The 11354-nt window shown below is 36.2% G+C and overlaps 2 protein-coding genes across 2 annotated transcripts; both read left to right on the forward strand.

Moving 5' to 3' along the window:
* Positions 1–4154: 4154 nt before the first annotated feature.
* LOC113351228 (NDR1/HIN1-like protein 13) lies at positions 4155–4973 on the forward strand. The gene has a single exon (XM_026595252.1). The coding sequence runs from the start codon at positions 4155–4157 to the stop codon at positions 4971–4973; it is 819 nt and encodes a 272-aa protein (XP_026451037.1).
* A 2897-nt stretch (positions 4974–7870) lies between these two features.
* LOC113351229 (NDR1/HIN1-like protein 13) lies at positions 7871–8425 on the forward strand. The gene has a single exon (XM_026595253.1). The coding sequence runs from the start codon at positions 7871–7873 to the stop codon at positions 8423–8425; it is 555 nt and encodes a 184-aa protein (XP_026451038.1).
* The last annotated feature ends 2929 nt before the right edge of the window (positions 8426–11354 follow it).

Genomic DNA, 11354 nt, shown 5'->3' on the forward strand with positions numbered 1-11354 from the left:
TCGCATGATGACAGAGCTACTGTGTCTTGCTTTTGTGAGCACCATGTGATAGGTGCATCTCCTAGGTAGAAGATATGACCTGTCGTACTTCTTCCATCATCTTGGTCAATATTATGACTGCTGTCACTATACCCAACAATTCCTTTTGATCCTCCTCGACCATACTTCAACCCATACGTGATTGTTCCTTTTAGGTATCTTAATATTTGTTTCATGATGTCACCATGAGACTTGCGTGGACTTTGCATATAACGACTAGCTACTCCCACTGAGAAATCCAAGTCTAGTCTTGTGTGTAACAAGTACCTAAGACACCCAACATTTCTTCTATAACACGTTGAATCAATCTCTGCTTCTTCTTGTGCCTTTGAAACTTTAAGTCCAAACTCCATTGGTATCATAGTTGGATTACAAGTTTCAAGTCCTGCTTCTTTCAGAATTCTCCTTGCATAAGATTCTTGTTTAATCTGAATCCCATCTACTCCTTGATGGACTTCCATGCCAAGGTAATAAGTGAGTTTTCCGAGGTCTGACATCTCAAACTTTGATGACATTTTCTCTCTTGAACTCATTGATCACCTTAAGGGAGTTGCCAGTCAAAAATAGATCATCTACATAGACTTCAATCACAAGAAGCGTTCCCTTTTCTTCTCTTCTATATACTGATGTTTCTTTAGACCACTTAACAAATCTGGTTTCTCTTAAGATTTGATCTAACTTTGTATTCCAGGCTCGAGGAGCTTGTCTTAGACCATATAAAGCTTTTGATAACTTATAAACCTTATGCTCTTGTCGTTTTACTTCAAAACCTTCTGGTTGTTCAACATACACATCTTCTCGCAATTCACCATGTAAGAATGCTGTCTTAATGTCTAAGTGGTGAATTCCCCATGAGTTTGATGCTTCCTCTGTAATTAATAAGCGTATTGTTTAAATTCTAGCAACTGGTGCAAAAACTTCATCAAAATCTATGCCTGATTCTTGTACATATCCTTTAGATACAAGCCTTGCTTTGTATTTATTGACAGTACCATCAGCATTCCGTTTTATTTTGAAGATCCACTTAAGACCAATCACTTTTACCCCACCTGGATTATCAACTAGAAACCAAGTCTTGTTTCTGTTGATTCAAATAATTTCTTCTCTACATGCTTGTGTCCATTTATACGAAAGCTTTGCTTCCTTAAAGTTTCTTGGTTCGTCATTAATGGACAACAATAATGTCTCACATTCCTCTGCTGCTTGAAGAACATAATCCTCCAGATACTGTGGCTTTTGAGTCTGTCTTGTTGATTTTCGCAGTGGAATGGGTTGAGTTATTTCATCGATCTCCTCTTCTTCTTCTTCTTCTTCTTCTTCTTCTTCTTCTTCTTCTTCGTTATTCTCAGTGTTTTCATTATTCTCTTCTTCTTCTTGATTAACATCATTGTTTCCATTGGTATTGATGATTATGGGTCCTTCGCCTTCATCAATTACTTGACCCCATCTCATGTGAAACATTCCTGGATCCGTACTTGGTCCATCATTAGTTTCTTTCCATTTCCAATGTGCTGTCTCATCAAACACCACGTCGCGACTTACTACCACTCTGAATGTTGTTACTTTTGGAAAACCTTGACGCGTTTGTTTCCCAACTAAACATGATTCACAGATCCTTGATTCATCGTTTATCTGTGGTAGCCCTCGAACCATCTTGTTCTGAGACATAGTTTTTAAGGTTCTGAAACTTATGTGTCCTAACCTTGTGTGCCACTTCCATGTCTGATATTCCAGTCTCATATTCAGACACAATGACCTTCCAATCATGAGACTTATCTTGTAGAGTCTATTCTGTGAGCGTGCGACTCTAACTAAAAGTCTTCCACTTGGGTCATGAACTGTTAGATAATCTTGTCGCATTCTAACATCACATCCAAATTTTGTAGCTTGTCCTAAACTTAGAATGTTGCTTTGTAAGTTTGGGATGAAGTAGATGTTTGTGACAAGCTTCTGTTCTCCGGTCTTTCTCTGAAATAGAATTCATCCTTTCCCTTCAATTTCTACAGAAGATCCATCCCCAAACTTCACTTGTCCTTTGATTTTCTCATTGAGTTCAGAAAAGTAGTGTCTCTTACCAGTCATGTGATTGCTGGCTCCATTATCTAAATACCAGATTCCTTCTTCTCCATCCTTTTATTCGTAGTTCTTTGGTATTAGTTTCCCTTCGTTTAAGAATACAACTTCGTGCATGAAAAGAGCTGTATCTGCTTTCCTTGTTTCGTTCTTGTTTGCTTCTTCCATCTTTTGTATTCTTTCAGGGCATACAGAGGAGAAGTGTCCTGGTTTATCACATCTGTAAAAAATAATGTTTGATCTATTCTTCTTTTCTTTCACTTGGTTTTGATCATTCTGACTTGTTGTTCTATCTTGTGAGTTAAACCTTCCTCCCCTTCCTCGGCCTCTGTATCCTCTACCACCTCTTCCACGACTTCTTCCTCTTGTCGCAAAGTTTTGTTGGTAATTAAGAGTTTGTGTACAACAGTTCCTTGAGTTTCTCCATTGTTTTCTTCATCAAGGATTCTCTCTTTATATGCTTTCAATCTTCCAATTATATCTTCATAGCTAGTATTCTTTAAATCGAAGACTTGTTCGAGAGAATCTATGATATGAATATACTTGGATCTTGTTAAACTATTGAGAAACTTCTTTACCAGTTTATCTTCATCAATGGATTGTCCAAGTGACGCAGCTTTTGAGGCTATTTCTGATAGCTTTCCTGTTAAGCTATCAATAGTATCAGTGTCTTTCATCTTCACTCATTCAAATTCAGACAATAAGGTTTGCAGACGGGCTTCTTTAACTCGACCAGCTCCGAGATTACGTGCCTTTATTGCATCCCAAATTTTCTTTGAAGTTTCATGTTCACCAACTTGTAGAACAACATATTCTGGTATTGCTTGAAAGAGTAATCCAATGGCAACATTGTTTTTGTCTGGGTCCAATGTACCAGGATCAATTTTTTCCCAAACTTTGTAGATTTTCATCAGTACCTTCATTCTCATGGCCCATACTGTGTAGTTTGTGGCATTGAGGATTGGAACTTGTATTGATGGTGGCGTGAACTTTTTTGCACCCACAATGGTGGTTTCGACTTCCATGGCTCAGAAACAAGCTCTGATACCAATTAATGACAACTGCAAGATGAAACTTAGCTTATATAAAGACAACTCTCTTTATTGATGTTTAGAAAATCTCTCAAAACTAAACACAAGCTCTAATCTTGCTCATATGATCAACCACAACTTTGGTGATCATATATATATAGAACTATGAATTCCATTTCCTAGTCCTATTACCTTATTACATGTCTTTCCTTTTCTTAGAACTAGATGACTTCTAATTCCCTTAGGATTACATCAATTTTCTAATCTTGTCCTAACCAGCTTGTTAGTGACTTCTATGTTGAAGTTAATCCAACAATTAGAACAACTTAACAAGAATGTTCAGATTATAATAAAGGGACATCGTTTACTTGACAGAAAGTTCTAAAATATGAATATGAGAGAAAGATGCGAGAGGAGCGAATTATGTAGATTTACTAGCTACTCTTTAACTCCAAAGATATGATTCGAATGAAAGTGTCAACAAATGGATTCCATTGTATTATCACGAGTCTTTCCACACCCATCCGGAGAAACACAGTATCTATCATCATCAGTCTTTTTACAAGAAATTCCAAGTATTCTCCCCGATTTTCTTTTCCAAGTATTCTCCCGGATTTTCTTTTTCAAACATGATTATAAGTTGGCTATGAAAACCAGGTGAAACTGTATCCTTGCCAGATATGATTAACGAGTTTTCATTAAGGGCCAATAAATAAATTATGTATCATCAAAGAAATTATTGATCCTTGTCAGGGTGAGATCCGCATCGTCCGGTATAACTACAGACAATTATGTTAAAAAAATGAAAGACGAAAAATGTTCAAACAAATTTGAAAAATAAAGCCACCAGCCATGCACTAAAATATTGCATTTTATGTTCTTAATTTATTACTCTCTACTAGTACTCTATAATATATACATGCTCAATGTCATTGTTCTAACAAGTTTCAGACTTATCCCCTCCGAGAAACTGATCTCAATTTGCGAGTCATAAATCATAATACTTCGGCGATGCCAGCGTTACATTTCATTAGAACCGGTGGGCGCCATTTTAAAAGAGCAGCCAGTGTTGTACGTTCTGCAATCCATGTTGTTTCTGTTCCTCAAACAAGTCGTGATTTTAATGGAGCCAGTGCCTCAAATGGCCCTAGCGAGATTGGTGCTAGTCATAACGGCACAAGTGCTGCTTGTTGCTGGATTTCAACTTGCTGTCTCGTCCTTCTCGTTCTCATGGTCCTTTCCGTTGCTTCCCCTTTTGTTCATCCAACAACTGAACCGGAATACGCAATCGATAGTATTTCCATCAAAGGCATAAATCTCACATCACCAGAGAGCCTGACGCTCTCACCGGAGTTTGATATCTCAATTATTTATGGGAACCGGGACGAGAATATGGGTCTCTATTACTATGAGAAAGGAAGTTTTATTTCTATTTCTTACTCTAACGTGATCTTGTGTTCATCAGGTGAAATTATGCCAAATTTTCACCAGCCCAAAAACAATGTAACCGTGCTTGGGATGGTGTTGAAATGTTCGGGCGTAAAGATAACTACTACGATTCATGACTCCTTATTACGTGACCAGAGACAAGGGAAGATTCGCTTTGTTATTGACATGAAGATACCTATTAGAGCCGACACAGGAGCTGTCGAGGTCACTGCAACGTCAATACTTAAGGTTTTCTGTGCCATCAAAGTCAATGGATTAGCTATGGACTCAGAAATCATTTCAAAGAAGCAGTGTGTTCTTGTAAACAGAATTTGGAGAAGTAACTATAAGAACAAGGGTTCCGACGATTCCGACAATAAGTTAGCTAAAGCTAGCTCTTAGTTGTCGTCCTTACCTTTTCTATATATCAATTAATAGTAATTGTATAGAGTCTATAGACAAATTATACAAAAGAAAAAAAAGTTGTCTTTCGTTCCCTTGTTCATATATAGCTAGCATTTTATTCTTCGGTTTTCCATTAGACGAGGCTTCAACGACGTCCATCTTAATTAGTATCATAGAGTGTGGGTGAATCTTATATTTTTCATGTGGCTTGCCAAATTTTCTATCCCTCTATAATGTTATGAAAAAAGGGGCCTCATTTTATACTCCCTCCGGTCCATTTTACTTGATATTTTAGGGTTTTTTCTATGTTCCAAAATAGATGATAGTTTTGGTATTTTTCTCATATTCTCACTAATTTTCCCTTGTTTTGGAATTACACAATATTATTAATTTTTATTGAAATCAATACTCTAATTTTAAATCTATTCTAATTTTTTATTGTGTTCCAAAATGATAGAGAATTTGGTAATACATCCCAAGTAAAATACTACCGGATTGATAATTTTTCCTAGAATCTAGAAACTAAAAACTAGGTCATCTAAATCTTTAAGAAGAATTAATATGGGTAAACTTGGAAAGATTTTACTCTCTCTGATATTTCTTAATCTCCGTGAAAAACTCTACAACGTCAAGTAAATCGGAACGGAGGGAGTATGAAATATCATAGAAACTGCTTCAAGTCCAAAAAAAAAATGTTCTTGGGTCTTCTTAGAAGCTATCCTTGACATGACATGGTGCGGCCGCCGTGCGGGTCTTACCCAGCCATCCTTCAACGTACTGAAGTTTTAAGCAGTCAAAGCTTAAAAATATACCTCCTTAGTTCTTGCTTTAGTGCTCAATTCGTAAGGAAATCTGTCTTCCGATGCACCTTCTTGCTGGTCATGGTACCGGCCTCCTTGTTGTGATTTTCCATGAACGTTCCTGACTATTACCAACCACACGACATAAAAAAAAAAAACTCTCCTCATTCCATCTTGCACAAATCACAGTTGACTTCCTTAATGCGGACGCTATACTTAAGCTAAGCTAGTCAAGCACTTAAGCTTGACGATATAATTTTTCAATGATGATCAAAATTGAATCGTTCGTAAGATTAAAGTCACTCGGAAAGTCGTAAAAGGACTCATTCAAATTAATGATTATAATATAGGGGAATCGTTTACTTGACAGTAAATGATTGGTGAAGGTAAATATCGACATTAACAGCTACTCTGTCGGAAGGTAGGATATTTGAATTAGCATGACAAATGAGTCCTAATAGATTTTTTAATTGATGAGTTGATAAGCGCAAGTTGCTAAAGATAATCTATCAAATGTTGGCCTGGGTGGTGTCACTTATATATTTTCACAAAAATTCTAGGGAAACTTGGTGATATACCCCAAAATCCATCGTAATTTTGGGAATATATTCCAGAATTCCAATTTATGATAATATGTCCCAATAAAATGGTTTCTGTCCAATAAAGTTAAGTTGTCAATTTACCGAACATTGACCGATCAAAATCTCAAAATCTGAGATATGACGGATGTAGGAAATGACATGTTTGACCATCTCTATTTGAACGGACGGAGATAAAACTCGATTGAATCAGACGAACCAAACGTCAGCTTCTTCTCAATTACACAAAAACAACAGCAACCGGAGATCCAAAAAAAAAAACCAGAGACAAAATTTGAAAAACGAGAGACAAAATATGAAATAAGAAATGATGTTGCAGTGACACATTGGGAACTCAAAATCAAAGTATTGAAGCTTCTAATGGAGAAATACGACCCTACGACTGATTCGTTATTGGGAATAGTTAATCTTGGTCATAGATTGGTTTAGATCAGGATAATGAAGCTCTCATAACCCCGACTATAAGGTTTATTACCACCATGATCGAATGAGATTATATATCTTGGAAGATTTTGTTAAATCGATGAATGGGTACTTGTTAATAGTGTCGAAATGCATTTTAGTAGTTTGATGTCATCGGTTTGAACCTGTAGGGTTTTCAGATGCAATTAGGTTTATATATGAAATTTAGGATTATGAATCGATCTTGGTGGTATTGCTATAATAGAAGATAATAATTTTGTTGCATTATTTTTTGGGTGATTTGAATTGATTGATGGAGATATTCAAGCTTACTTCATCAACCGAACATTATATTTTGAAGTCTGAACTTGTGGTAGCAACTCCTAAGGAACTAGACGATGAAGAAGATGGTTCTGTGTGGTTTACACATGTGATAAAAGGGTGAATAAGTCTTTTTTTGGCTCATGTCATCTCACACATGTGCTTAGTTTGACTAGTTAACATAGCTGGATGAACACTTAAACTGTCCGGTTATATTACCGTGAATTGGAATCCTGGGATATATTTCCAAGATTGCACTGGATTTTGGGACGTATCTCCAAGTTTCCCAAAATCCTACATGATTTTTTTTTATTTCCCGTCCCCTTCTGCCTTCTTGCCCTTACTTGTACGTATTGTTTTGAGTCTCTGGTATGTGAGTCAATTCTTGTCACGACGAAATTTCAAAACTTGAAAGAAGAAAAATGTTTTGCCCAAAAAGTTTGAATACGAAAGCCGCCCACATGCACTAAAATATTTCTTTTACCATTTCTTACTTTTTCTTTCTTTCTTTAAGTACTCCAAGTCACTTCTCTAGATCTCTAACAAGGTTTCAGACAATTCTCATTCCAAAAACTGATCAGCTTGCTTCTCTTATTTTCTTGGTTATAGATTTAAAATTTCTGCAATGGCACTGGAACATATTGTAAGGTTCACTAGGCAACGTCTTAGCGGAACATGCTCTCCTTCTTGCTTCGTTCCGTCCATTCTCATTGTCTTCATCGTTATAATCGTCCTTACCATCACTTCCTCTTTTATACATCCAGCAACGGAAATGGATTATACAATCGAAAGTATCTCCATCAAAGGCATCAATCTCACATTTGCAGATAATTTATTGCTCTCACCGGAATTTGACATCAACATTAGTTATGCAAACCCAAACAAGAACATGGGTTTCTATTACTATGAGATAGATAGTCATATTAGCATTTCTTACTCTACCGCCGTTCTATGTTCATCTGGTAATGTACTGCCAACTTTTTACCAACCCAAAAACAATGTAACAGTGTTAGAGACGGTTTCAAGATGTTCGGGTGTAAAGGTAACACCAACAATTCGAGACTCTTTATTGCGTGATCAGAGGAAGTCGAAGATCCGATTAAGTATTGATATGAGTATTCCTATTAGATCTGACACCGAAGCTGTTGAAACTACTGCAAGCTCAATTCTTAAGGTTTATTGTGACGTCAAAGTCGATAAATTAGCATTGGATTCCAAAATCGTTTCAGAGAAATGTATTCTTATTAACAAACCTTGGGCAAGTACTAACTACCAGAACAAAGGTCTCGAAGTTTCTGATAATAAGCTCGCTAGAGCTAGCTATTAAATGTCTTTGGTTAATCCATTCTTTGAGGGTTCAATTGTGCATTTCTACCGTATGGGGTCGTTAATCTACACCTAGTAAGCTCAATTATGCGGAGTAAGTGATTAAAGAACACAATGAATTTGTGAAGGAAGGAGCAAAATGATGGTGGGATGTGGAATCGTGCTTGCTGGGATCATCGGTATCATAGCGTTAGTTTAAGCTTATAAGAAACCTTGCGGTGAATTTAGCGATGGATACTAATAGGGGTGATAATGTACGTAACATAATTTCATGGATCAAGATTCGTTTTTATTTATTTTTTGATCGGCAACATTAGAAGAAGAGATTCTTTATTATGGTGTATGTGATATTTAATGTTTTACGAGGGATTCAAAAATGTCATACTACTATTTAGGGTGTGCGTGATATTCCTAGCCATATTGCTAGCTCCCCTGTTAGAACTTTTGTTTCGAGAGTCTCAATTAGGAAAGTAGTAAATTCTAAAATTAGCCACATGAGATGGGTACCACGGAAAAAAACAACCGACGAGACAAAATAGTTTTGGTGATGTTCATTTGTTTATGTTTAGGGGATGTTCGGTAACCATTACTATAAATGATTATGAGCCCATAATCAATTATCTAGCCTATAATCCATTACGTACCAATGTTTGTTGAAATTTATAATAATTGATAATCCTAATGATAATTGTGAAAAATGGTTAATCATAAATATAAAAAAGTTGTTTTTAAAACAAAAATTCATAATCAATTTTTTTTTTAATAAAATTGATTTGGATTTTTTTGCCTTATATTCTTCTAAACTAACAATAGATAGACAAAAAAAGCAACAATGCCACGAGAAAAAAGATGACTAGGTATTTTTTCTTTTCTCTCCTCTTTTTTTTGGGAGCATTTTCTAAGATAATTAATTATAAAAAAATGATGTTTGTGAGAATTTATCATAAAAGTAATTATCTCAAAGTCTTTTATGTATTTATGATTATCTATAATCATAGATTCTACCAAACAAGGTGAAGGTTGTATATTTATGTCTGCTCCTACTTGAAAGTGAAAATCACAAAAATCTTTGCACTAGTACCGGAAGAAACACCGAGTATGACAGGGCAACTAATTAGAGACGTATACGTGAGATAATGGTAAAAAATTGTGACTAATGTACTAAGAGCGTCCACAGTGGTGCGAGTATAACCAAAGACCAAAGACTAAAAAAAAAGACCAAATTTGAGTTTAGTCCGTCATGTAGCGTAGTGGGAAAAGAGTATATTTGGTCGCGCGTTGATAAACATTACGTCTGGGATCAGGCATTGATAAAGATAACGCCCGAGTGGGGCGTTGGTAAAGATAACGCGCGAGTGGGACGGAGATTATATCAAACGCTTCAGAAACAAAAAAAAAAAAAAAAAAAGGAAAATAATGGGGCGGAGGTATAAAGCCCGCCCCATGTAAGTCCTTAGAATTTGTGAAAGTGGGGCGTACATTATATCAACGCGCCATTTCGGGCGTTGTCTTTACCAACGCCCCATCGGGCGTACATTATATCAACGCCCCGTTTCAGGCGTACATTATATCAACGCCCCTTGTGTAGCGGATATTATATCAACGCCCGATGAATGGCGGAGATTATATCAACGCCCGATGTGTAGCGGAGATTATATCAACGCCCGACTATATTTGGATTTGGTCTTGATCGCAGATCAAATTTGGTCTGGGTTTTACTCTTTGATCAAATTTTGATCGATGGTCCGTCCCACTACGCCAGCCCACTCGACTGAAAATTTGGGTTTACTCGTCCATTGCAGTTGCTCTAAAGAACTGAAGCCCTAAAATTGTGAACATAAATCTATGATCCAACAAGTTAAGATTGGAGCCTTCTTTGCGAAGAAATACCAAATATTTAAAGGGTAACTTTGTAATGGCCAATTGGATACCTTTTTTTCTTTTTCTTTCCTTTGTAACTTATCTGTTTAGTAGGTTGGGTTTTGGGTTTTAGGTGTACGCCTCTCTGCTGCGTTTGTGAACTCTTCTGAGCATACTTTCTCTTACCAATTTGATTTTGTTTTAAAAAAGTACATGTTTCATTCTAATTTTTACTTTTACTGTTGAATATTTTTTTAAAAAAACAACTTAACCCCGAAATGCAAAATGACTTGGTTACCGGAGCACTTCGTTTGTTGTTTAGTTTGGGATGAATTCCCGATCTAAGGATGAATATGGTGTTATAACAAGCTGGTGAATAACATTTTTTTTCTTTTGACAAAATATCATAATTTGCTAGCTTTATTAACAACTCATCAATAACCATTATTTGGGAAAATGAAGTCATTTTGCTTGACTCCACGGCTTTGCGAAAAGTATCGATAGTTGGCAGTACAGTTTTACTCCTTGTCTTTGCAATAAAGCTGCAAACAAGTTTGCAAAATTCAGTATGAAATTTACTATTTCAAGGGATTGGCTTGATAAACCACTTGACATCCTCGAAAACCAATTGTTACCGAGACAATATTCTCATGGTTGATTAACAATATCCTTGTTTTTAGCATCAACAAAAAAAACTATTGAATAATATACTCAGAGACACAAAACAAAATTGAGTGTAGTATTACAAGAGATCAACAAACTCTAAGCTTAGCAACATCAGAAAGATCAACTAGAACCCGCAGCTATTTACGTATAGCCTTTTCCTATCTCTCCCAACATCACTACCTCCCTTTAACTCGGTCTTATCTAAGAGAAATATAATCTGCATCACCTTCCAAAAAGTGAGTTTTTAGTTGAAAATGGCCTTTAACTTCTCATTTTAACCAAGCATAAACATCACCCTAAAAAACAAACAACAACCAAGCACCACCACGTGTGTTCTACAATATGGCAATAGGGTGTGAGCTTCAATTCGACCTATTCACAGGGGTAAATAATGTCCGAGGGAT

This window comes from Papaver somniferum, chromosome 2 (assembly GCF_003573695.1).
Source record: "Papaver somniferum cultivar HN1 chromosome 2, ASM357369v1, whole genome shotgun sequence".
Classification (NCBI taxonomy): domain Eukaryota; kingdom Viridiplantae; phylum Streptophyta; class Magnoliopsida; order Ranunculales; family Papaveraceae; genus Papaver; species Papaver somniferum.

Excerpts from the sequence above, each read along its gene's own strand:
- LOC113351228 (XM_026595252.1), top strand. The coding sequence starts at position 4,155 with ATGCCAGCGTTACATTTCATTAGAACCGGTGGGCGCCATTTTAAAAGA.
- LOC113351229 (XM_026595253.1), top strand. The coding sequence starts at position 7,871 with ATGGATTATACAATCGAAAGTATCTCCATCAAAGGCATCAATCTCACA.